The 27863-nt window shown below is 38.7% G+C and overlaps 1 protein-coding gene across 7 annotated transcripts; it reads left to right on the top strand.

Annotated features, from left to right (window-relative positions):
• The first annotated feature begins 79 nt into the window (after positions 1-79).
• On the top strand, positions 80-24685 carry STK17B (serine/threonine kinase 17b). Of its 7 annotated transcripts, none has more exons than XM_017837405.1 (8): positions 80-511; positions 11636-11794; positions 15530-15742; positions 19669-19813; positions 20037-20163; positions 21065-21113; positions 22393-22572; positions 23052-24685. In XM_017837405.1, the coding sequence occupies exons 2-8, from the start codon at positions 11673-11675 to the stop codon at positions 23332-23334; spliced, it is 1119 nt and encodes a 372-aa protein (XP_017692894.1). In that variant the 5' UTR covers positions 80-511; positions 11636-11672; the 3' UTR covers positions 23335-24685. The 7 variants fall into 7 exon arrangements, with proteins under 7 accessions (XP_017692894.1, XP_017692857.1, XP_017692871.1 ...); XM_017837368.1 differs by lacking the exon at positions 80-511 and adding an exon at positions 9430-9532; XM_017837382.1 differs by lacking the exon at positions 80-511 and adding an exon at positions 9482-9532 and having other exon boundaries at positions 11639-11794.
• The last annotated feature ends 3178 nt before the right edge of the window (positions 24686-27863 follow it).

The following is a 27863-nucleotide window of genomic DNA, read 5'->3' as shown; positions in this document are numbered from 1 at the left end:
GTAGACTCTTTAGCTAGAGTGATGACAGCTCGTCCTAACTTAACCCTCAGCATCTCCATCAGACAGAGTCTGGTGGGGGAGGTCCCCGCAAGAATTTAGGTGAGGTGCCCATGTTTCCTGCTCTGCAGGGAGGTGGAGCCACTCATCAGGAGCCAAAAGGCAGCTCACAGGTCAGTGCAGCTCTCCCGGCCAGGCTCGCAGCAGCATGACCTCTGTCCCCAGCACTGCAAGGTCAGGTCCACCTCTTTCCAGGTCCCAAAATCCCAGCCTAGCAGAGGTGCACTTTGCTCACCTGGCACTGCTAGCAGTCAGTTTAACCATTACACTCCTAAATACACCAGAAAAGCTTGTAATCAGTGAAATTGCTCAGTTTGGCACCTACTGTAACAAGCAGTCACCCATTCAAGGTTGGGAGCCAGACAAGGACAGCGGTGCTTTCGCCCGCAGCAGGCAGGAGAGCAGGAGACAGCCATCTGCCACCTCTGTCGCACCGTCAGCAGCACCTGGCAGGGTAAGATGGGAAAGCCTTTCAACCCAAACTGTGTTCCCCACCCCCTGCCTGCTGTTTTACCTTCGTATTCATCAAATAATTGCCTTTTTTGCTTTCAAACATAATTTTCATTATCCTTGTACTGAACCTACCATAAAAATTGTTAATATGGCTTAGAGAGTATCTGGGGTGAAATCCACGTGTGCACACAGGCCTGCTGGGCACCACATGAACTCCACTTTGCAACAGCTAACCTTGGGTCACACAGGGTACAGGGAATATATGTAATCTTCAGGGAAACTGAAAATCTAGGCAGCAGCATGCTGGCAGGACATCAGACAAAGTTTCTGGCATAAGTTAAACTGGCAGAGCACCAGAATGGTAGTTTTCTCTGTTTAAAATTATAGGAAAGAGAAGAGTTTTGTGGTTGCTTATGTATTTTTAATCCTTTAAAAAGGGGGGGGGGAAAGGAAAAAAATTCTTTCTGAAGCATTCACAAGGTATCATCTGGTTTTTAAATGTAATCTCAGCAGTATTAATTGCAGATGTTTACTGACTTTCTGCAGTGGTAGCTGCAGAATTTTATGGAGATACTTGAAGCACACTGTCTCTGGACTGAGGGAATTCCTGTTCACAAAAGGGGAATCTGCAGCAGCTGTGTTTGAATAGCCAGTATAAGTTCAATTCCCAAAGCATAAAGCAAGTTACTTCTTTTCAGCAAATGAAACTTATCTGCATTAAATTATACAGTGGTTTTGTTTTTCCTGCCACTGTTTTTATGTGGAGGGTCAATTTATTCCTGTTAGTAGTAGTAGGAACTGAGCAGAAGTTTGGTCTTCAGGCCTCTCTTGGACTAGTCTAATTTTTTGCCTAAATATTTTACAGTAAAAAAGAATTTGGGAGGTTGAATTTGAAATTACTTGTTTGCTGGAGGATAAACATATGTTAGGTAAATAGTAGAGGAAAAGAACTTTATTGTAAAGCCAGTATAACCCATTTTTGTTAGCAGTGTGCAAAATTATAAAGCTGACCATCTAAACACAGAATTTTCACAATGAAAGATGGTTTATATTTTGCATCTCTTTCAAATATGCAATAAGCTTCAGAGTGCTTCTGTTCAATTTTAGATTGACTAATTTTGGCACTAGACTACTACTATTTAGGGTGTTAATTGCTATGAAGTTTTTTTATTTAAACGCTTCTAGTATTTTAAAAAATAATTTTATGGAAAGAAAGATGTTTTTCAGGTTGAAACTTCTTTTAGGGCTTTACTTCATCGTCTTCGTTCAGAGCCATGTTATGCTGTAGGTATTTTAAGGTAAAATCATTATTTGAGAGTTCTGTTTTGTATAACTACACGATGACTTTCTGACTACTTCTTAGAAAGACTCCTCCTTACTGTAGGTGAAAGGATGACAGTCAAAGACTTGTGGAATGGTTACAATCCATTGAGTATCTGTATGTATTAAAAGTGTATCTAAAAATACCACCTAATAAGTATATGAAATAATTGGTACACTCATTGATTAACCCCCTTCTAAATCAATAATTCAAATTTTGAATTTGTTTCCTTTCAGATTACATTGCAGAATAATTACAATCAAATTTAAACTAGAGAGGTATTCTAACAAATTTCCTAAAATTATGGTGAGTGCAAAAGGTAGCTAAGGTATGCTGCTCTCCTTTCTCCCATTAAAAAACTTTTGAATAATGAAACTCATCTTTTCTGTTTTGTTTCTTTTCTTAGAACTTTCAGAGGCTTCTCATTCAGCCCCTTCTAGAATAAGCCTTGTCTACTTAGAGGGCTTTTGTTAAGCACTCAGGAGGTATATTGTTCAACTAATTTAACATACTTTTGTGCTGACATCAATGTAATTAGCTTTTAAATGTATAGGCCTACAGAACTCCACAGGACTCTGGTCTCCTTTATTCTGGGCTGCCTTCCAAAGGCCATCCTTCCTCTCCCTTTTGATTGCCTATAATCCTACAATCACCCAGAGACAATTGCTGACCACCTACGCTGACTGAAGCTGTAGTATCAGAGTAAGACTGTGGGTTTGTTTATTTTTCAAAGCAGCATCCTTCAGTCCAGAGTTGATAGGATCGACTATCGACTATAGTCGATGTTACTCTGACATCCAGATTAAGTAGTTTAAGAAAATTAGTCATAAAAGATTTTTGGAAAACAGTTGAATATGTATCCAAGGGTAAAATGTCCTTTGATTTTGGTTTTGCAAAATTAATGAGGCAGCAGATTTTTCTTGTAATATTTTATACTGCCAGAATTTGTGATCCCCCTGGGCTGCTTCAGGCTGTTGGCTAGGTGGGTGCACAGCTTGTGCAGTGAGGCAGGTGAGTGCTGATCCAGAAATCACAGCAGCAGGGATTTATTACCTTAGTGAGGACTGTGCCTTCCACAGCTGGAGACTTTGTCATTCAGCCTTTGAATGAGATTGTTCCAAAAGCTTGTTCCAATCAGTGATGCCTGCTAATTGCAATACTAGCAGCTCACGACATGCTCCACTTACTATTCAACATTTTTCATTTTAAGTGAGAATTAAATTTTTTATAATTAGAAATACTCATCTAGCATTATAAGGTCAATAAAAGAAGATTTTGCTGAGACATCATATTTGATTGCCATGCTGGCTGCAGCCAGACATTGGAACTGAGTAATTTTAAAGTAGATTACTGTATGAATAAGCAAATAAATCTCCGAAGCCTCACAAATAATTCTAAAGGAATGTAATTGCAGGTGCTGTAATGATAAGATAGGGCAGTTCCATGCAGCACAGAAAGCATACAAGATGCAGCCGTGGAACAGTGGTAGAGTGAAGATAAGTCTGGAGGAGTAGGGACAGAAATAGGACTGCACTTTGCAAATAGGGAGCAGGACAGTGAGCTGTGAAAGATCACTGGGTATACACAAGGGGATACCTTTTGTTTGAAAATTAGGCTATGATAATGCACCTAGGGAAAAATTACTATTCATCCTGAAGTACTTTAGTGTTACTGCAACTGCAAGACATGCTTTACCTAATTATTAGGTTTTGAAAATCTAAACTACAGAGTCAGAAAATTTACTTCTATGTAAATTTTTTTTCTTGTTGTATTGGGTCTGGGTTGTGGTTTTTTTTTTTTTTTTTTTTTTTTTTTACTTTTAATTTGGGTTATTTTCAGGAAAATGAAGGCTTTAAATAAAGTAAGGGTGGTGTCTGGAAGTCCTCTTTACTCTTGTTAGTACGAATAATGACTGTTTATTACTACCTGCATTTGGCAAGAGAAATAACATCTGGTAAGAAGTTAAATCAATACAACCAATGATGACATTCCTTTAAAATGTGATGGGCCAAATCCCTAATACTTAGATGTGTTGAAATGCAGATTTTTATTTATTTTTTTTCTTAGATGCTTGGGGTTTGTGTTACGGTTGTGTAAGAACCATGCATTTCCACAAAGACAGGGACTGTTATGCCATTTCTAAAGCTTACTTAAGGTAATTAAAATATTCTCAATGACCTAGTTAGCTTTAGCCAAGCTGATGCAAGTCTTGACTCCATTCACACTCTAATGACATTATCAGAAAAAATACTGTAGGAAGACTTCAGGATGGGGTTCTCTACCTAAAAGCTGAGCTGGCTCTTTACCTAGAAGACAAGACTATTGGATGCATCAGTATAGAGTCAAAAGAAGAATTCCTTGCGAGTTTTCTTCTTCAACACGGTAACTGAGATGGTAAGAATTGATATAAACTTGAAGTCCTAAATGAGAAGACAACTAGTACGTTGAACCATAATGGTTCAGTAGTTCCATACAGCAGGACATTTTTCTGCAATGAGTCTGCAACACTCAGGAGACTGCTGTTTATTATCAGCATTGCAGGGAGAGGAAGAATTCTAACAATATTAAGTACATAAATCATATTAGGAGGATGCTTTTTCTTTGTAATCTTGGAATGACATAGCCTTGAGGGCATCCGTGAATCCTGATCAGAAAGGCTGCTTTTTGTATAAGTGACTGAACATTTGTACTTGTAAGGGCTGGTACAGTATGGAAAGGGAGAACTTTAGAGAACAAGAAGGTAATGAGGGATGTGGTGTGGAATACTGCTACCCCCAAGTCAGCTGATATTCCTGCCCTGACTAGGCTACAGTTTGGTTTATTCTGCATGTTTGAAAGCGCAGATAGTTTTACAAGCTTTTGTAGTGGGGATGCAGGCATCCGGAATCTAACAGGTATATAGGTGCATCTCCCTCATTTTTGACAATTACTTGATATAATTTTATAACAAGTTCTTTGTTTTTAAAGAATTTCAGGCACTGAGAATACAGAGTGCGTATTTATTTCTAAGCTTTAAGTAGAACACGGTGTATTTTTTAATCCTTTCCATACTTTTCAGTTAAGTGTTCACAAGACTGTATATCAAATACAATACCAAGTTTTTCTATCTTTCTACAAGCCAATTTAAGTTTCATTTGAATTTGGTATATGTCTTTCACGTAACACTAAATGGGGAATATGTGCTTCAAGCATTAAGATGGTCTATGTCCTTTTCTCCACTTACATTGCATTACATTTCACTTTTTTTCTTTGAGGCAGAGAGAACAGTTAGAAAATGTGTTGAGTGTGTTACAGGGGCACACAATGTGTTTCATTGTGCCTGGCTTCAAGGAATGTACTATAATGTTTGACTGCTCACAGATTTACATAATTTGAATACAGGACTGTTGTGTTGTATTTCCTGTTACTCAAAAACATTTGGGGAAAAGATTTTTCTGTGTATAATTTTATTTTCATACTGATCTCTATTTTGTTTAAGACCATGTTTCATCATGAAATCACTTAATTAAAATAAATCTTCTTACAAAATCCACTTTGGAAATAACTTCTTTTATTGTGCCTCTGGATATACTGTAACATCATTTTTTAAATGAGTACCTTTATCTCTAGATCATTCTATGCCCTTTGCAGCATTTCAAAACGTTTAGAAGAACCACAAGATAGTCTTTGTGACACACCTTTTCTAAGTCCTATCTGGTGGCCTATGGCATCTGGCATATTACAAATCATCGTTTTGGAAGGGGAAAAAGTAAGGATTCTGCAGCCATATGCAACATAATTGGAATAAGAACTACATATGAACAAAACCACCTATGACAAATGAACCAAGCACCAGATATCACAGGTAACACATTGGAGAGGCCCAGGCTTTGTGTAAGAGGCTCTGCTTTTGACTGGAGCAACACAGAGCTTTTGACTGGCTGTAACACAGGAAAGCACAGTATTTTCACAGGGAAATATCTTCAGGGAAAAATGCATTTTTCTGTCTTGAATGAAAGTCAGTGCTCCCCCTCCACTCACCCAAGATTTCCTTCTACTTTTCTAGCATAATAATAGTTCCAGTAAGAGATACTGGTCTTTCACCAGCCCTTAGGCAAGGGTTCTCCCCACCAAGACACAGGAGAATGGTGAAATGGCAAGCTGTCACTTCTATTTTGTGTTATGTAAACTCTTTATAGAATTTGATAGTTGATATTTCTATTATTTTAATCTTTTTCTAGAAGGTAATTTTGCATTCTTTTGCTGCTACCAGAGCTGTGATGCAAGCTAACTTAAATCACTGAAGGAGAGCTGCTGTGGGAAGAGGTCAGGCTTTGAGACTGGAGCCCTTTCAGAATCTGGTCTCTGTTGTCATTCTCGATGTTAGACTCATATTTTCATCCAGGTCACCGATAAATGACACCATGTATTGCACAATTGCTCACTTTCCCCTCGGAATAAACACTGGAGTTGGTATGGAGCTCATGCTGAAATCTAGAGACTTTTCCCACCGGATTGAGGTTTGCCTTTTGTGAGAAGGTGGTGCAGAGATTGTGGCACAGGTAAAAAAAAAAAAGAAAAGTCAGTTTGTTTTTTTTTAAAATGACCTGTATTAAATAAGAACATGATAATTCTTTTTGGGTAAGGGTAGTATCTGTATTCAATGATTAGATCATGTCCAGAACTGGCTATTGCAAATATGGCAGGATGTGTTGTGCTGATTCTGAGAGTCCTGTGGTAAAAAAACCATTCTGTGCTTTATTTCCTGTTTTAGGTTAGTGTTTGGTATCAGAGAGGTTGCTTCACCTAACAGTGCTCTGGCAGATATCTGAGGCATGGGTAAGATCTATAGGGTGGTGTTGCTTATTTTATCCCCACGGAGTGAGAGAAATGTTTGGTAAGCACAGGAGTGCCCCCCCTAAGACAGGCTGCTTTATGCTATGATCTGAGATGCACCGAGTCAGCACATATTTCAGCTGGCCTGCCACACTCTGTGTGCTGTTTTGGCCTGCCAACTCCATGTTCTTTCCTCAAGCAAATGGCTCTGACTACTTTGCAGAATAACCATCACCCGCTTTTCAGGCAGATTTGCTCAAGCTTCTTGAAGGCTGCAGTAGTAGAGGCAACATGTAGAAGATGTGTATCTTTTCCCCATGAGTTTTAACTGCAGGATGCTGGAGATGCTCAGGTAAGCTGTTGTGTGTTGTGTTACTTAAGCACACACCACGCTGTGGAAGGGCTGTGCTGCAAAGAAGATTAAAAGCTTGCTGGAGTTAGTCTTTGGCCTCATGTATTTTGAGGCCTTTTTTTGGTGCTACAGTTCAGGGTGTTGTCTTGTCAAAAGAAGTTACCACAAACGAGTTGGAGAAGGCTGATCAGACATTCCCAGCTTCCAGCTATGTGGCTGTTAAAGTTGTGTGCTTGCCCCACACCCCCATGACACAGTTATCTGCTGGGAAGGGTAGGTTGCCATCTATTCAGTCCAAACTACATCAACCTTGTGACAGATTTGAGTTGAAATCAGCACTCTTTGAGGGAGCTGAGCTTTTTCCATAAGGCTAGCTCCCTAAAACACCTGTGGCTCTGATCTGGGAGAGCTGTACATCACAGCTTTGCCAGATGGATAACTGATCAAGAAGAAATTGTTATTCTCGTGAAAGCCTCTAAAGACTCTAAAAAGCCAGCTTTGTAATGGGTAGGTAATCAAGGTAAACAAGAGAAGAAGTAACTAAGAATGGGAATTATGAAGCTAACACCTTTAATTACTATTTTTTAATTATCCCAAAGACCAGGTGTATACATTAGGAATAATAATAGTTCATGATCCTGTACTATTGTGACCTTCAGCCTACCATTCCCCCTTCTCCACCCCTTGTTTGTCATTCTCAGTTGTGGTGTATCTAAGTAAAATTCCAAAGTCCTCAGGGTGGAGTCCTGTCAATTATACCCTTCTCTAAGTGCCATTCATGTTTCTATGGCATTACATAAACAGATAACCAAGACTACAATAACATGCATATCACAAAGCATTTTTAGTATTTACTTGGTTTTCAAAACTTCGAGGAAGAGCAGAGCAAATCTTGAAAAGAATCAGTAAAGGCACACAAGCAGCTAAGGAGACAAACATAAGCACTGTCATTTACGTCTTGGCACCACCTGCTATAATAACCTAAAACATCTTAATTGTGGTCATCATTTAATTTTACTCTGTGGATCATTTGGTATGTTCGGAATGCTGCTTGCTTTTCATACTGCACAAAGAGCACTCCTCAACAAAACCAATCTTGTCCACATGTTGTATTTTTATTTGACAGATGTATTTGAGATCGTGTTATAATGAAGAAAAGGTACGATCTCAAACTGCAGACTTCGAGTCATGTGGTGGAACTATGTGGGAGACAGTAAAGACTTTAGACTGATTTTATCAAAAATACCCACAGCTCAAAGTGCTAAAAAATCTAGATGGAAGCAGGAGTTACACTTGGAAGGCAGCTCTTATTCTTAGTAGGTATATTTGTGTCAGCTACATGGTATAACATATTCCGAACTCTTCAAGAATACTTTCTGCTTTCTCAAAGTGCATATCTTATCTTCATTTATACTACTTTCATCTTAATGCAAGCTGTGACAACGTGACTTACGTACTTTACTCACCATTAACACAGCAATTACCCATTTCACTGGCAGTGCCATGACATAAACAAAATTAACCCAGTACTTCTAATGGTGCACTGCTGAAATTAAATACAGAACTTAAACTCTTATGCTACATTACTATTACTGCCTTCGTGACAAATCTATTATAAAACGGATGTTTGCAAATTTCTAGAGCAGCTGGTTGGATTGCTTCAGAGAAAATCAATTTGACAAACAAATTGCAGCTATTTTAGAACTCTTTCTAACTTCAACTTATTTCTAAACCATGCTCTGGGCTATTTTGAATCCTCAGAAAGGGTCTTTGAAACTACAAGTTAAAGTCTTTTAACTTTTTTTTTTTTTTTCTTCTGGGCTCCTTGAAACACGAGGCTCTGAAGGCGCAGTTCCCACTTCTATGCATGAAATTGTCAAGCAGGCTCCGTGCGAGACGTGTACTTGTCTAAAAGCACTGAAAAGCGCTCTGCTCCCTGCAGAGTCAGTGAGCAGTGGTTTCCCAGGGTGTTTTTTAGCCGGGCTCAGACAGCGCTGCGGTCGCCCGAAACCTCGCCGGCTGCGTCATGAGCCCAACCGCGAGCGGCCAGGCCGGGGAGCGCACACGGGGAGCGCACACGGCTGTGCCACCGCGGCCGGGGCTCTGTCACATCCCCGGACCCCAGCGGAGCGGAAACGCTGCAGACGCGGCCCCACGTCCCGCGGCTCCGGGATCTGCGGGGGCACAAAGCGGCTGCCCCGCCGCTGCCCCGCCGCGCAGCCGGGCGGTGCCCCGGCCCTCACGGGCCCGCGGGCCGGGCACGCGGCACCTGCCGCGCTGCCTGCGCGGGGCGGGGGCAGCCGGCAGGGGGCGCTCCCCGTCCCCGGGGGCCGCTCCCGCCAATCGCGGGGCCGCCGGGCGCGCGCGGCCGGGCGCGGATTGGCCGCTCGGCGGGCGGGGTGGGCGGGGCCGGGCGCGCGCGCGCGGCCGGGGCAGCCGCGCCCCGCGGGCTGCGCGTTTCAAACGCCGAGAGCGAGCGAAGGAGCGGGAGGGCGGCGGGAGCGGGGCCGGCCGGGAGCGGCGAGCGAGGAGCGGTGAGTGTGTGTCTGACCGGGGGGCTGCTCCGCTGGGCGATGGGTGCTGGGCGCTGCCTCCCCAGCCCGGTGCCGAGTCCCGCCGGTGCGCGCCTCCCCGCCCCGCGGGGCTGCCTGTGAAGGCAGTCGGGGCTGTACCGCGCGCACCGGCCCGGTCCCGCCTTGGTGGCCGCCCGTGGTCCTTCGCTGCCAAACGCCTTCCCCGGCCCGCAGCGGGGACTTGACTTCTTCGCGAATAGTTAAACGAGGTGATTTTTTTGCCTGGTTGAACTTCCGTAGTTTAGTGGGAAGTTTTCTTTTTAATGAGAGTCTTGCAGATTTCTGATGTCTGTTACACATTGGTGCAATGTGTAATAATACAGGTATCACCTTTAATTTTGGAAATAGTTAATGTTTTAGAATTTGTGCCTTCTTTTTTTTCCATAGTTAATTGGATCTCATGTGGGTTTCCGCCTGCTATGAATGTAGGTTTTTCTCTATTCTTTGTGACACCGAGCTAAAAAAAGGAGAGATGTGGTGTCTTACCGGAGAAATAAAGTCAGAGCAACAGAAGGCAAAAGTTCTCCTTAATAGTTGCTCTGTAAGAATGAGGATATAAAATTAAGGTTTACATAATATAGCTGATAATGGTAATAAACTCATAATGGTAAGCTCTTAATCAATTCAGTCAGTTATCTAATACAAATATTTTTGTGTTGAAGTACTGCAGTAAGGAGATACACTTGAACAGTTAAAGTTATCTAGTGAGTACAGCACTAGGGAGAGTCACGTATAATTTCAGACATCAGAATCGGCCTCTTAAGTGATAAACTGTCATATAATTGGGGAAAAAGGAATGCATGTTTGTTAAAAAGTGATTCAGACACTTGTGTTTTTCTGTTGTTGCCTCTTGATAATTTATAAAGAAGCTAATTGATGCTTATCAAATGATACTTTGAAGATATTTTTAAACTGTGTAGTTTGGGTCTTTTTCCTGCTAAAGCCTGTATTATGATTCGAACACAAAATTGTGCCAATGTGAACATCCATGTTCCAAGAATGGGAACGTGAACAGTGCTGGATGGGTACTGGATTATATTTGAATCATAACTAGTTCAAGTGCTCCCCCAGAAGTTTCTCATAGTGCACTTCTGTAATTTGAAAAGTGAAAGTGTATTTTTGTGAGTTTGCTAACTGTCCCTAAACTGTAATTTGCCTTGTGTTTGTTGGGTTTTTTTCATTGCTAATAAAGGCAAACCTGCTCTTTAACTTAAAAAAAGCCATCAGTTACAACTTCTGTTATCCTTCAGTAACCTTTTTCTGCCTTGCTTTTGCATTTTGCCTGAAGAGATGCTTCAGGCCTATAAATGTGAATGCCAAAATCTAGTATTTTTATGGGCTTTGGTTTTATTTTTAACAGTAGTAGACTTAATGTGGGTGGGTGTATCTTCATAATGTGCTGTTCTGCTGGTTTATTAAGATAATTGAATCAGAATTACTACATCATTTGATTCTCAATGATCTGAACTTGCAAAGAGAACATTGTCTATTCATGCTGCTTTCTGACAATTGACCTAGCCTTAAAAATAAAACTTAGATGAGCTATGAATGAGTCTAATAAGAAACATGAATCTTCCCACTGGAAAAAACACTTTTGTTCTGTTGTTACCCATTCCTGCTATGTTGCAGTCAACAAACAGGAAGGAGTTTTGGTTAATTCCCAGAAGAATACCAGTTAAAAGTATAAAGGTACTGAAATTTACCCAGAATCCAAAGAAGTGTTAAAGCTCATTTTCAGAAAGATTAAAAGGAAGGTACATATCATTAATAGTTAAGTAGTTATTAGCATTTTTATTAGAATTGAAGCCTATCCCTAATGTCTTAAAGATATGCTCCAGGGGGGAAAAAACCCAACTTATCTCAAATGTTTAATTATTGAAATAGCATGTCTTGATTAGTATTCCTTTTGGGTTTTATTTTTACAGTGAATAAAAGTGTTGTTTTCAGGTAACTATGGAACGAAGTTACAGATATTCTGGTTTTATAGACCTAAACTCTAATATTTGTATACTTGCCTGTGCTGCAGTTATGGAATTTCTAAAACTCTTAATTGTTTTGCTTTAGCAGGTGACTGGTAGAAGGGAGAGACCTGTTCTTGACAATGTCAAGAAGAAAGTTGGAGAATAAAAGCCTTTCTGGCTTGTTAGACACACCTCTGCACACAGCAATCAAGACAGAGAATTTCCACAATTTTTATACGCTTGAATCAAAACAGCTAGGAAGGTAAGATTGTTCCTATGTGTTTTATTTTAGCAGGAGGAATTTCTGCTGCAGGAGAATTCTTTGTACAGTGATAGAATTTTTCTGGCAAACTTTTATAGTAGTAGATGGAGAACGAAGTATCCTTCCCAGTCCTCTTCTTTGCAGCATCCAATGGGTTCTCTGGGGACCAGGAAAAAAGGTACACTGAGACATAAGTTGCCAGCCTTTTCCACATCAGAGAGATGTTTTCATAGGCATGTAGATTTGGGATTATCTTCCTTTTCTTGCGTTTTCCCTGTCTAGTCACACATCAGATTTCAGGTACATGGACTGAAGAGGAGATGACGTAGAATGACATAGACAAGGAATGGGGATTTTGAGTTGGTTGATCCAGTTGTTTGGATGAATTTTCTGAAGTCCATAAAACCTTTTCTCTCCCCACCCTCAAGCAATTTCGAGCAACCTACTGTTTCAGAGTAGTTTTGCAGCCTTCTTCCCTTACTCATGTTTGCAACAGTACAATAGGAAATAACAAAAAACCCCAAGCTCTTGGTCTTTGTGATCCTGTTTCAGACATACGAGTGAATGTGTTTTTCGAAATCGCTGTGTTAGTTCACACCTTGAAAATATTCGGTGAATTGGGTGTAAAGCCATGCAAACATAATGCCATGGTTGTGTGTCCAAGCTCCTTGGAACAGAAGTGACAAGGGTCAGTCTCACAGTTGTGCCTTGCTGGGCTACACAGCAACCCTTTGCACCTGCAGCTTGTTTTGTCAGCAGAGATGTTCTTCTGTATGTGTTTTTGTAAGCTCTTTGGCCTTCATTGTTCTCTTGGGTTTTTTCTGTTTTTCTAGCATGTGCTTTATCTGGTAGACTTTTGCAGAAGTGCACATTGCAGCCCATAACTTTCCTCTTTTCTTAACTATTGTCAACTCTGCTTTTGAAATCTGGGCTCTGCAGAAGCAGTTGATATGCACCATCCTCTAGAACTCCAGTATTGTTAAAAGGTTGGATTTTGTTGTAGTTACTTGTGAGATGACATCTAAACCAAACAAAACTATGGATTTTTCTGTGGATTCCAGAACACTGGATTCTTTAACACTTTGTTACATGCAAAACCAGGCATAACAAAACAAGTGCCAAAATGCAGAGAAAACAGAAGCAGAGTACTATGTTTTCCAAACATACTTTTGATTTTTCCTAGCCTGTGTGTGTATTTTTTTAATGTGTTCAGTGTATAAATGCTTCGTAAGTGATGTAAAATCCATCTTTCTTTGTAGCCTGTCTAAAAGATTCAATATGCTTTTTTTTTTCACTTGCAATTTTCTTCTTCCTCTTCAGATTATGTAGTAAATAGTTCTTTTGTTCTCTGCTTAAGCTTCCCAAGTCCCATTTCTTCCTCCCACACCCTTATCTGCTAGGTCCTTTGGTATTTAAGACACTGACTCACGAAGCTGGCAGGTTGGGTTCTCTTTAGTGGGTTTAGTAGCTTTGTCCCTGGTGTGTGCATGGCTTGGCTTCTTCTGAAGCTGTTAGATTTCTGTGGTTTATAACTTGAGATATGAAAACATCTTGAAATCAGTTTTTCTTGTAAAACTGGGCTGTGAGGAGTGATGGTTATGCAGCTGCTTTGCAGGCAGCAGGGAGTGGGAACTACTCTGCTTGCTTCGGTGCAGCACTTCCGACCTGACTTCTTTGCATTTCTTGGGCAATTTCCACTGCTCTAAAAGAACTATTCTGTCTTAACTTTGTCTTAATTGGCACACTGCAAATAGAGTATAAACAAGTGGAAATTCTTACATCATCAATCTGGAGATGCCACTGACCCTTCAAAGCTGTTAAACCCGCAGCAACCAGGGGGAATATGGGCCAAAACTATCAGGGAAGATCTTACTGTTCTCATGAAACTCAACCAGTTCCCCTTTGGTAATTTTAGAGAAACTTTTGTGGTTGGCAGGGTGATGTGATGTTAAAACAAGAATGTAAGCTGGGGCAGGGAGTATTTTCAACTTTGGTATGTAATGAAATTCATCTCAATAACTTAAAATGTTCTGCAGTAATTAGCTGGTTTAACAATTGGGAAAGAACCTGGCAATTGCAGGCTTACAAATATTGCTAAAATGAAGAGTGTGCATGTATCAGACTGTAAATAACTTCCACCACTGAAATTAATTTTTCCTTTGAATTTTGTACCCTCGCCTTTCTAAATCTAGTGCTTTAAAAAAAAGGCCAAAGAAATCCTACAACTAATTTATGTAGAAATAAATGATGACAGCAGCTGTTTTGTTGAATTTTTTTCTAAGTAATTTATAGTAGTATGATTAGAGGTAAACTTTACGTGTTTAATAATGCGGGTTTGTGCAGACTACTTAATATCTGGTTATTTGTGTATGAAAATCTTACTTTTTTTCGTGAGATGCTCATACCTTTTTTGATTAAATACTGAAGTCTAGATTTTTTTTCAAAAAAGGCTCAGACATGCCTTTTTTTTTTTTTAAGGAAATATTCCTTTTAGGGACTGGGGCTTTTACACCAGAAAAAAGGCAAAGCAGGGCAACGTAGTATTTTCTATTAAAGTAGCTAATTTAGTTAAAAAAACCACAGCTCGAATAACTCATGCCGAGCTGTTCCATTAAGTTTGTTCTTAGTATGGTGTGGTAACAAAAATATGGGTGGAAAGGCTTTTTTTTTTTTTTTTTACATAAGTGTAGATCTTTGTGCATAGCTTTATACTGTTTTTAGAACTTTAGACAATTTATTTTAGCCTTTCAGGTTTGTTTCTTTTTTTATAAATAATGTTTCTTGTATCATTTGAAAACACTTTGCAAGAATGCAACTAGGCATTTCTGGGAATGCAATAGTAGTGGTTATAAAATTTTGTTTTTTTCAGGAGTTTATAACTTGGCTTAAAAAACTGCAACTTTTTCCCCCTAATTTTTTTTTAAAAAGATCAGCTTGGTGTTTTAATGACAGTATGTGGTTTTTTTTAAAAAAACATTTCTTTACCAGAATACATTTTTTTTTCCATACCTAAACAGTTGGCTAGGAAATAAAGCAGCACACTTTGTCTAACTGTAATTGAGGAAGAGAATGCTAAGTATTGGGTGTTTTTCTGCTAAGATGTTTTTAAACGTTTTGCAGATACCTGAGATTTTTGTAGCAGTACCACATGATTTGTGGAGGGAAATTCTCTTTATGACTTCTAAAATTTTCTGCACTGAAAACCTCCCTGCCCCCCTGTACATATAAATATGCTTTATTTTCTGTGTTCGTTGATTGCATTTCACAGGGGGTTTGCTTTGTTCATTATGGTGTCCTGTAGGTGTTATGATGAGGTTGAGGGTTTTTTAGTATTGCCAACCTGAACAAAGCCCTGAGCAGCCTGGTAAGATGTCATGGCTGGTCCTGCTTTAAGCAGGAGGTTTTGAGAGACCTCCAGAAGTCCTTTCTAGATGAGTTATTTTGTGACCCTACAGTGAGAATGTTCCTGTAACCCCATATCTGATTTAGTGTTTACCTGGTCTTTATAAAGGGAATTTTACTGGGTCTGACCAAAGCTTCATCTGGCTTAGTATCCTTTCTTCTACAGTGGCTGCAAGTGAATGTTCAGGGAATATGTAAGAAAAGGCCAAGCATGGCATTCCCCAGTACATTTTTTTGTTTGTTTCTAGTTATTTGCCATGCCCTTTTATTTCTAGTGGCAATTTCTGTGCTTTTTATCTCTTGGGTCTTAATGTTTTCCCTTTTATTTTGTAGAGGAAGATCTGCTGTGGTTAGAAAATGTATAGCTAAATCCACAGGCCAAGAGTATGCAGCTAAATTTTTAAAGAAGAGAAGAAGAGGTCAAGACTGCAAAGCAGAAATTCATCATGAAATTGCCGTACTTGAATTAATGAAATCTAATCCTCGCATAGTTAATCTTCATGAAGTCTATGAAACAGCAAATGAAATCATCTTGGTGTTGGAATAGTAAGTATGCCTTCATCAGATGTTCCACATTTGTAGTTAAAAATCTTTCAGTATACTAATTTCTTGCATGAGCTGCCTGAATGCCCAGAATTACAACGGTACACTGAATATATTATGCTAATATTTCATTAGGATATACTTTCTAAGCATCTTTATATTTTTTGCTTTAAGAGTGTTTCGGGCAAGCTGACTGGAGATAACGTTCTTGAATCCCATCGAAAGTCCAAAGTGCTTTGATGCATCTTAAATTATAAAAAAAAAATAGAATAGCCCAGTACTGATACCAAGTACACAGACTTCAAAGAAGCTGAGCCCATCTATGCTCTGTGAACTTCAGTTAGCACTTGATGCTTTTTGGTGACTGGAGACTTGTAGTTGCTTTGTGGGTTCTGAGCTTCTAAATTTAGTAGTTTTGTTGTTTTGAAACTGTTTGGCTTTTGGAGCTGTTTTGTAAAAAATTCCCATATTTGTTTCAGATGTCCCTGAAGCTTTTCATTAGATCTGAAAAAAAAAAAAAAGTCTAATTTGGGAATTGAATTTGAATTATCTCTCATATTTGCTGTACATTTTTGTTTGGAATGTGGGAAACAAAAAGGCAGATTTGGAAGTTGGATCTCTCTAGGCTTTAATTTTCATGTACAAAGTATTTGAAGTGCTGTTAATGGTGGTCTGCATACACCATGATAAATCCCTTCAAATTTTCCAAAGAATGTAGCTAGATTCTATCTTTAAAAGCTTTTTTTCCTGGAACTAGATGATCCCTAACATATTATTTGTTGTTCTGTGAAGGTTAAAATAATAAATAATGTAGAAGTCAAGACAAAGTCCAGATGGCAAGTTTTGAACTTCTGAAAGTGCAAGTTCACATAAAAGCCATACTGATTTTCCTGCTTCTGTTTCAGCTAAGCTAGCTCTCTCTTGCTTATTAAAGCTCTGTAATGAAACATCTTCCTTATGCTACATTGGTGTTCATGGTGTAACTTCCTTGTAGTGTTCTGAAGTCTTGCAGTAAAGTGTTCCTGCTTTTGTGGGGATTACACACTTAAATTATATTCCCCTGTAGCAGAATAAACAGCTTTTCGTGTTCATTTCTCTTTATCAGAACTCTGAAGCAGTACTTGAAAAGAATTGCAAGAAATGAGTTTATAAAATAGTTTATAAGCATTTTGTCTTCAGCTGTACTTTTTCCCCCTGCACGTGTTCCTTGATCTTGTTGTGTGTTGTTGGGGTTTGGAAGATGTAGGAGTAAGAGTCAGTTTGTGTTAGTGCACATTTTCTAAATAAAGGTGAAGTGGATGCTAGTTCTTAGTAAGGCCATCTTTGTAGAGGGAATCACTAAAGATATGAATACTTCTTCAAAAGCCCCACCATGGAGGTTGCTACTCTTCTAATGTGAGGGCCAAAGGAAGAATCCAGTTACTCAGAGAGAAACCTGGCAGCTCTACTAGCTCGTTGTGCAGCTGTAATAATTTCCAGGTCTATCTAGTTTGTGCACTGAAGAACTAAGAAAGGCTCTGCAGAGTGAGATCAGAGCTCTGTCTCACCTGCCATTTCCAGCAGTGGCTGTAGGAAGGTGCTCTTCAGGAAGAGGTAAGGAGCATATAACTGCCCACTTTTTGCTCTTCACTCTCTTTGCACTGTTGCAGCAAACAGAGGTATTGTACTGAGAATACCTTTCTGCTTATTCCTTTTAGTTTATGGACCTGTCCGAGTCTGTGAATGCGTTTTGTCCTTTTTTTGAACCTGGTGATACTGTCTACTTTGGTGGTAATAAATTCCAGGTGCTCATTATCTTCTGTGTGAAGAAATATTTTCTTTTATCTTTTTCAAACTAATCAACTAGTTTCATCAGATGCCTCCTAGTTCTTATATTGCAGTATCTGGTGAATAACAGTTTTTGTTTGTCTCTAAACCAGCTTTAGTGTTTTTGTAAGCATCACTTGTACACTTCTCCACAGTCTTCTATCCAAACTGAAGAGTCAGTGTCTCTTTGGTTGTTTTTTTTTTGTTGTTGTTGTTGTTGTAAAGCAACTGTCTGTCCTCTTACTTGCCGTTCTTTGTATCTTCATTAATCCTACATAAATGAAGATACAGAAGCAGAACTACATGCTAAGGTTTTATACTGAGCATTGTGTTGCTTGTTCTCAGTAGCCCCCCTGATGATAGCCAGGTATGTTGTTTTTTGTTTTGACTGCTCTGCACATTGGTCCTATTATTTCTTAATGATTTTCAGTCAAAATTTTCTGAGCTATCCCTGCTAGTTCAGTGTGTCATTGTGTGGGATTCCATTAGGTTATTTATCTATATACACCACAGGTCATCTGATGCTCTTTTACTCACTTTCTGTGTTGGTGCTGAACTTGCTTGTTCATGTCTTCCTTGAACTGGGAAGCCCAAACCAGGATGCTGCATTCCAGCAGTGGTCTGGTGTGCTGGGTAGTGTCACTTCCCTCAATCTGCTGGCTGTGCTCCTGCTATTACAGCCCAAGGTGCTGCTGACCTTTCCTGCACTTCAACTCTCGCTGTCTCTGAGGACTCTCAAATCTTTCCTGCAGAGCTTTGAGCTCTTTACCCATCTGAGTGTCCACCCATCCAGACCATAATGCAACTTGGATACAATAATACTGTGGGAGACAGTGTCAAAACCTTGTTAAAGTTGGAGTAAATGACATCCACATCTCTTCCCTCATCTACATTTTGTCATAAAGCCAGCTAGAGGAGACATTATGGACACCTCACAGAGCGGGTTTATGACTGTGCTTATTTGTGTTGTCCATCATCTAACTTTTTTATAGATTCTGTCATTTTGTTAGCATTGAAGATTAGGCTTACTGATCTGTAGTTTTGAGGTAGCTCTTTATTCTTAAGGGAGAGAAACTTCAGGCAGTTTGAGTAGGCTGAGTAATGATTTCAAACCCAGCCTGAAAGGAAACAGCTGAAGCTGTGGCCAAGGGTAGAAGTGTAACTAATAAACCACGTGCAACATGGTTATTTCCATGCTGCTTTACACTGTACTAATAGGGTTTTCTGGAAGCCTTTTTTGAGGAAGATGAGCTTGAGATGCTCTGTAAAACATGAACCTTGTCAATCTTATTTTTGAAATCTGCCATTTTTACACTAAAAGTGACAGAACTGAGTCCCTGTATTTCTCAATATTCTGTGTCTACTAGAGTTCTGGAAGGGACTGTTCAATAACTGACTAGGCAACTGTATATTTAATCAGCAGTAGCATGCTAGATTTTCTTCCTGGTACCTTTCTGAGTCTTCCATCAGAATGGCAGGAGGCAAGTATGCAGTTTCCTCACTCCAGAATTATTCCTTAGCAGTCTAGCTGTTAATAAGTTGTTGTTATTACATTTACACCACAGCCACATCATGTAAAAAATAATGATTTTTGCTCCTGAAATCTGAGAATAGGAATACTGCTGGGCTTTCTTGCTTTGAATTATTTATGAACTGGTCTAATGGAAGAAATTTATATTTGACTTGAAAAGAGAGGCTTCTTTGGTTAAGGAATGATGACAGAACTCATTTTCTTGAAGGCATCTTCACACCTGCTTGTAGGAAAGAATGCTTGAGGGTACCGGAGTATTATGACATTTTCAACCAAAGTTCTGTTTTGGTGTCTCAACTGCTTTTGCTCACTACTTTCTTTAGGAAAGAAAAAGCATCATCAGATTTTTTTTTTTTTTCCTTTTCTATGTGCTTATATTATGTGTTTTGGCATAAATATATATAAATATATAAATAAATATTTATAAATAAATAAATATATATATATATAAAAAAAGTAATAATAATATTTCCAGTCTCTCTGAGATTATAAATATACATTAGATAAATATATATTGCAATATATAGCATTTTTCCTCACTTAAGATTCAAAATTTAAACTTAATACATAAGTGTTCTTGAATGTGTTTCAGTGCTGCTGGAGGAGAAATGTTTGACTTGTGTGTCCCAGATCTGGATTACAGAATTGGTGAAAGGGATATTGTAAGACTTATAAGACAAATACTTGAAGGACTTTGCTGCTTGCATGAAAACAATATTGTTCATCTTGATTTAAAGGTAAAACTTTTTATTTTAGTACTTTAATTTATTATTACATTAAAGTAATTTGTTAAATACATAACAAAGATGAAGAGAAAAAGGAGTGTGTTAGAGATTAAATATTTTTAAATAAAATTTAGCAATAAGCATTGCATAATAGAACCTGCAGTGTCATTTTGTACATTGGGCTTTTTTGCAGATTGCATTTGATTAATTGAGATTTAAATCTTTTCTATTCTAGCCTCAGAATATTTTGCTGAGCAGTGTCAACCCTCTTGGTGATGTAAAAATTGTAGATTTTGGTATTTCCCGGAAGCTTGAGAATTCCAGTGAACTGCGGCACATCATGGGAACAACAGAGTATCTGGGTATGGAAGAGCTGCTTCACAATGTCTGATTTGTGCTTTGGAGAAAACAAACAGTTCATGTAATATGCTTATGAACTTACCAGTCATTACTGGAGAAACAACATTATAGGACAAAGCAATGTGTTTTGAGCTGTTCTTTTTTTAGAGTGGTCAATGAATATTTGCACCACAAATTCCCAAATTATGTCAGTAAGTGCAGCTCTCAATTCATGCTGCAGTACTTGCTGTGATGCCAGCTGTTAACAAAAAGTTTTGGCTGTTAAATTCTTTTGATTAGAATTGAAATACAGCATTAGCATGCACAAAGAAGTGTTCTTTGAGTTGGGAATGTTGTTTAGTGTGATGGTTTAATGAGATTAAAATATTCCTTGGAAAGGGGAAGATTGCCATTAACACTTGGTCCTCTGTGAGGCACAGGTTTCCTTCATGATTTGCCAACACTCAATTTTAAGAGCACTTCAAACTACAGTGAATAACTTGCTATCTAGCATAGGCTAATGGCCACTGATCCTAAAATTGGCTTGGTCATCTGCTTTTGCAGTGTTAACATGCTGAAGGCTTTATGCATTCCCCTAAAAAAGCTATATACTTCAAAACCTCTTAGAAGAATGTTTTATGTGGATACTTCTGATTAGAAAACATCTTGAGATTTGGCTAGGAATAGACTTTAGGCCATGTAGTGCTGTTTAAGTGTGACTCAATTAAACATCTGTGTGTCTAGTCAAACAGAAATAACTTTTTCGCGCTCTTGTTGCTTGAAAATAATAAACTTAACTATTGAAACTGCGTGTTTAGTCTCATAATAATGGTTAGCAAAAAAATGCCAGAAATGTAGTGTATGATACAAGGCTGTTTGAGTAATATATTTATTAAAGCATTTTTCTTCTCTCCATCTGTTTAGCTCCAGAAATCCTAAACTACGATCCTATTACCACAGCTACAGACATGTGGTAGGTTGTATATCTTAATTCATTTTATTGAGGTGGGGGGGCCACTTAACAACTTAGGGGCCAGATCTGGACACTGATGCAGTTTTTTTCTGGCTTCCAAGAATACCCTGCTGCTGGACTGACTAAAAGAGGGAGGGATAGGAGGATATAACTCAAGGCTTACAAGGAATTACTGTAAATGGGTCTGTTGCACACTTAGAAGGGAATGCCAGTGGCTTCTGAGCCTGGAGTATAGGTATTTGTTCTAAGGGAACAATAACAGTGGCTGGATAGCATACTTTAGGTATTAGTTACTCTGGGATGACAAGCTTCAGGTATGAGCTTCTCTTGGACACTCTTTCCTCCCCACTTTTGTTAAATAAATTTATTATACAAATGATAAAAAGTATTTAAGTTTCTATTTTTTATCTTTAGAGAAATACTTGCAGAATGAGTCATAAAAAATGAGACAAATATCTTAAAGTGATCCACAGCTTTATTTGTGGCTTACTAATTTTATGAACTCTGTTAGTTTAAAGACTGGCTTTGAAATGTTTCCTTAGAAACATAAAATATTCATATGCTCTTCTTGAGCATCTTAATAATTAAAATTCAGTTTTAAAAGTTGCTGTGATCTAATTGCTCCTTTGAAATCCTCAACTCATAATAGTAACTAAATCTGTTCATGAATGTTTTTTTAACCACTTAATATTTGCGTGCTTTTGTGGGAAGACATAAAAACAAATTGTTGGTGCTCTACTCAGAATGACAAACACAGCAGCAGCTGCAGTTTCCACAGTGTAATGGGTACTAAGACCTGATCTGTCTGATCACAAAAACATTTTTATTATGCATCAGGAAACCATCTAAGATTTATAATAGATTGCATGATGTGTCATGTTCTTAGGGAAAAACATCTGAGCGAGAGGATATTGTAGCCCAGCTCGGATGTGGAATGTGCAGAAAGGTTGACTAAATCTCAGTCTTTGATAATTCATCCAGAATTGTATGTCCAAGAGAGGGCTGTGTAAAAGTGATGCATTTGCTTTCCTAACAATCTGAGTGGAAAGAAAAGGGTGTATTGAAAGTAAGAAATTTTCAAAAATGCCTCCACTTGAGATGCTTTCCTTGTGTGTGTTTGTGCATACCTGCTTGAATCACATAAAACTGAGATGTCACATGATGCTTTTAATTCTCTAAGTGTGGGATACATCAGGAAGTTTGATCTGCAGCACAGTAAATATGCAGGATATATTGTTCAGATGTTCATGTAGGATTGTACATTGTGTTCTTATCTCAGGAACATTGGTGTCATTTCATACATGCTGCTGACACAAGAATCTCCATTTGTGGGAGCTGATATTCAAGAAACTTACCTTAATATATCTCAAGTTAATGTGGATTATTCAGAAGAAACATTTGCATCAGTTTCACAGCCTGCCAAAGACTTCATTCAGAAACTTCTCATAAAAAATCCAGAGTAAGTAACAAACTCCTCCAGGCAACAGTCTTAAATTTGTGGAGCACCTAGAGAAAGTGAATGTTAATTTATATACCTAATACCATGATTCCTTGCAATCCTAATGGCTGAATATTCACTAGCATTTATTATCACCCTATTTACAATGGGCAGTATAAAACACAGGACTTCAAAAGCATAAGCATGTGCACATTTATATATACCATGTTGAAAACATTCCAAGGGAACTATGTTCCTTGTTCTGATGAAAAGCTTACCAGCTCTGGGGGAAACTGTCAGCTGCATTTAGATGTGTGTTGCCACTGCTTAACCTTAACTATGTGTTTTGTAGCAGCTGAGGTAGTGCTGAAAAACAGTGATACTGATGCTTTAGTGTCAGTTTTGCTGAAGATTTCTTAACGTGTGTCAGAGTTATTTTAATTAAGTTTTTAGTATTTCTGAAATTTACTAAAGCAACTTTTCCCTTTTCTTTTTCAAAGGGAAAGACCCACAGCAGCAGACTGCCTTTCTCATTTGTGGTTGCAGCAAGGGGAGTTCGCGCTCTTGTGCGGCCCTGAAGAAACCTGTTGCTCTTCTCAGATGTCAGGACACGCAACAAAATGCTCAGAAGAGCGGAATGTGAAATCCAGTTGTAATGGTACCTGTAGCGACAAGGAAGACAAAGAAAACATTCCAGAGGACAGCAGCACAGTCTCCAAACGTTTCCGTTTCGATGATTCATTGCAGTATCCCCAAGACTTCACGACAGACTTCTTATGTTAATGTGTAATGCAGACTTTTATAAAATGAATTCAGCATAATCTATTCCAGTGGTGAAAATAAGATTATGGCTTGCCAATTCATGTAGCATTGGCGTTCTGGAAATGCACTTTGATTCTTTTATGCTGATGCCTCCTTTTCTATCCATTGCTGGCAGTGGATTTAACTCCTGAGAAATTGGAGTTGTTGCGCCAATAAAATGAATTATTTTTTTTTTAAGAAGATATAAATAAATATTTTTGCACTTTTCGATTTCTAGTCAAAAAATGATGCTAGAGTGAACTAACTGAAACCTGAAAATGAGTTTGTTTAAACTCAACCTTTGCCAAACCGTGGTTGAATAAATGCATGCTCTTATGACTTGCCTTAATAAGAAATTGGTCTGAGCAGGGAAACTGAATCTAGCTGTCTTACTGAACTTACTTGTGACCCTTCTCATCACTTTAAGTAGAGGCTAAAGTTGTTATGTTTTGGGACTGATAAATCTGTTGGGGTTGTTTGGAAAACTGTTTTCTCTCTGGGACAACTCGTAGTTATGGAAGTGTTTCTGCCTTATAGACCTGGTCCTCTTAGGGGTTGTAATGCACACTCTGTGGTTTTGCTGTGTTGGATCTCTGCAGCTCTTGAATAGAAAACGGGTAGACTGTCAGTCCTTGTGCTAGTGGACCTTGGCTTCTTACCAGTAAATTGTTTGAAGAAGATGAGGTTCCTATGCTGATGTGAATATTTGATGAACTTATTAGTTTGCCTGTTATAAAACCTCTGAAATATTATCATCTACCTGTATTGACCTTTTCCTTATCTTAAAAAAAAACAACCAGAACACCACAAAACACCACAAAATACCCCCCTCCAAAAGAACAACCAAAACCACACAAAGGAATCCAAAAACAGAAAGCCTCTTTATAGTTAAAAGTAGTAGCTGAATAAACTGAAAATAGCCATTTTTGCCAGTGAAGCTGGAATTAACAACTTTTCTTTATGTCCTTGTAATGTAAAAGTGCAGTGCATCTTTGTCAATTATTGTTACCCCTAATGACTCAGCTTCATGCCTGCTCTGAGAAATGGACTGCAGTGTGTTAGTATTTAAAGACAAACTACCTGATAATTGTTTTAAGGCTTTTAATTTGGTTTGCTCAGTGGTATTTTTTTAAGTTATGTCCCTTCCAATTCCTGTTTCTAGGCTCTTAGGAAATGCCTATGTAGCGAGTCTTGACTTAGAGCAATTGCCAGTGGTGTCTTAAACAGCCTGAAACTAATACTGACAAAATAAATGCCTAATAGTAACAGAGGCTGGAAGTCTTTTTGTGCAGGGAATGTATTAAAACTCTTACAGATATTTTGAAAGTAAGTGTCACTTTAAAATATTTTTGGGATTTTCCACTCCTGAGAGCTTAAGTTTAATTGTTTTTGATTTGGATTTGTTTTGTATAATAAAATACCACAATCTGATAATATTTTTCAAGTGTGCCTGTGCATTTGTCAATAGTTAGGCAGATTGGTGTCTTGGAAAAATATATGATTGAGAGGTGAACATAATGGTTGGTAGAAGGTTGTATTTTATCTTCCTTCACACAAGGAAAGAACAGGTTTTTTGCAAATAGATTCAATATAAGGTATCACCATAGTATATGGTGGAATTTGGGACTGTTTTCTTGATTTGGGTGACACTCACGTCAACAAGTGAAAAGCAGACTGAAGTGTGAGGCAGGTGAGACTGTCTTTCAGATTCTGTTTGCCAGAAGAAGTAAAAGTTTTCCAAGACTTAATTTCATGTGAAATAAAGTAACAGTATATTGAGCACGTACAAAGCTCCGATGCCGAGGTTTAAATGAACCACATTCAGTCTCCTCCTCCATGTATTAGTTCTCATGTAACTTTTTTCAGTGGTACTGAGAGTGTATAGGATTATAAAATTCCTTTGCAGGAGGTGGTTGTTGGATTGCATTCAGGTACTTTATACTCTTAGTTTTCAAAGTCCTTGGCTTTTCTCAGTTGGAGTCTTATTTAACTTTTTGGGGTTTTTTTTCCACCAGCATGGATTCCAGTTTTCTTGAACTGGGTAAATTAAAACTACAAACTATTACATATTTACACAGAAGTTAAAGTTCACTTAAGGTAAAGAAGACAATGTCAAAAATCTGTAAAGGTAAAAAAGAATGTTTATAAAAGTTACACTTTCAAATTCTGCAAAAATATTACTGAATTGAAATTAAAACTATTTTCATCTGAAAAATCTGAAAGCATATGCCAGCACTTTATGACATAGTTGTTATTACTAAAGATTTTTATCACAGTATCTGATGTTTACATTTCTTACAACTTTAGAGCTAACTTATCTTTAAATAAATGAAAATTGGTCTTTTCCAAGGAATTTTAAGTTTTGAAGACTTTATTTGTACTTTATATAAACTTAAAATATACCTTGAATCAGATTTACTTTGGATAAGTGCATTTGATTATTTAAAAATACTATTGTGCATTCGTAACTTCAATTGAATGTAAATACATATATTGCAGGCAACTGTTAGACTGTCTTGCTTCCTGCCATATTACTGGGAATTTCCAAGTGTTAATGAGTGATGAGTAACATTTTCAGATGACTGAAGTCATACTTCTATGCAGTTCATGACCTTTTTATATAAAAAAAAAAAATAAACAAATAAACTTTGCCTTTTTTTTCAAAACTTCTGTGTTTTCATTCCTTCACAGAATCAGAGAATGGTTGAGGTTGGAAGAGGCCTCTGGAAGTCATGTTGCCCAACCCCAACCTGCTCAAGCCGTGCCATCTAGGCCTCGTTGGCCAGAACGATGTCCAGATGGCTTTTGCTCTCCGAGACTCCATCTCTGGGCAAACCAGTTCAGTGCTCAGTCATTCTCACAGTAAAAATATGTTCTTGTGTTCAAACGGAGCCTCCTGTGTTTTAGTTTGTGCCCATTCCCTCTTGTCCTGGCCCTGGGCATCACTGACAAGAGCCTGCTGGTGACATTTTTCCCCGTGCAGCCCATGCCCTTGCCTGCTTTGTGCAACAGCGCTGACTCCCGTTACACTCAGTGTCCACCAGGTCCTTTTCCCAAAGGTGTTTTCCAGCTGGATGGCTCCAGCATGTGTCAGTGTATGGGATTGGTCCTGCACAGGTGGAGAGCTTTGGGCTGCGCTGAACTCCATGAGGTTCCTGTCAGCCCATTTCTCCTGCCTGCAGAGGTCCCTCTGGTTGGCATCATGACCCTCAGGTACATCAGCCGCTCCTCCTGGTTTTGTGTCCCCTGCAGCCTTGCTGGGGGTGTGCTCTGCCCATCATCATTAACCAGGATGTTAAACAGGACTGCCTGTGAGGATCTGGGGGACAGTGTCAGAGGCCTTGCTGAGGTCTAGGTGGGCAATGTCTGCTGCTCTCCCCTCAGTTACTGACCAGTCGTTTCACTGCAGAAGTTTATCAGGTTGCTCATTGTGACTTCCCCTTGCTGAATCCATGCTGACTAACTGATGACTCATGAACTTGGCAGCTAACTTCTTGGAATTGTTTTATATGTGTCTGGGTTTTATACATAAAAAGTTGATGTTCCTGTATGTAATGGTCTAGTTATATCTTGCAGTATTTATTGAGGTGATACCTTTTATGTTAAATTCTAATAGCCTTGCTGAATGACCATGTGAGGAAACTTAAATGGAATGTTTGTTACACATATTAACCTCCTAGGGCAGTAATGGTACATTTGTTTCATTGTCAAGTAGAGGGCTGAAACAAAAACAAACAACCAAACAAAACCAACAAGTTGCCTTTAGAAAGGGAATTGCACTCAAAGGTGGTAACCCCTTGTTGCCTGGTTAATGCGTTTCCTCCAAAGGCACATTTAATTGACAAAGCTTTCTCATTGTTTGAAATGCACAAATGGGCTTTCTTTTTAGTGAAAGAAACAGTGTATTCATGTGCTTGGTTTGGTGTTGCAGCATTAAATTCAGAAATTATCTGAATATTTGTGTTTCCTGTACTGTAGGTTCTTATCAGGAAAGCTGCCTATTTTTTCTTTAATTTTTTTAGCACCTCAAGAAAACAAACTATTCTGTTTAATGGTGATTTGAAACAATGTGAAATTTCTGTCTTTTCAAAAGGCCTTCTAAGGAAGAAGACTTGTTAGAAAAATGCATTATAATGGCTTTAAACTGGAAGAGAGTAGGCTTATATTAGATGTTAGGAAGAAATTCTTGACAATAAGGGTGGTGAGGCACTAGAACAGGTTCAAGGGGAGTTGTGAATGCCTGGAAGTGTCCAAGGCTGGGTTGGATGGGGCTTTGAACAACCTGCTCTAGTGGAAGATGTCCCTACCTATGGCAGGGGGTTGGGAAATATATGATCTTTAAGGTCCCTTGCAGCCCAAACCATTCTATGATTCCATGTTAATAACTGACCATCTTCTTACCAGGACAGCTGTGCTTCTACTCTTGCCAAGTAAGGGAAGTTCAGCTTGAAAAAATATTTTGTAAAACTGGGGCAAGATACAAGGGTACAATTACTGTGTGTTTGTTTCAG

The sequence above is a fragment of the Lepidothrix coronata genome, unplaced genomic scaffold, assembly GCF_001604755.1.
Source record: "Lepidothrix coronata isolate B3197 unplaced genomic scaffold, Lepidothrix_coronata-1.0 Scaffold7, whole genome shotgun sequence".
Classification (NCBI taxonomy): domain Eukaryota; kingdom Metazoa; phylum Chordata; class Aves; order Passeriformes; family Pipridae; genus Lepidothrix; species Lepidothrix coronata.
The sequence above is the reverse complement of the archived record's forward strand: the minus strand, read 5'-3'. Positions and strand labels throughout refer to the sequence as shown.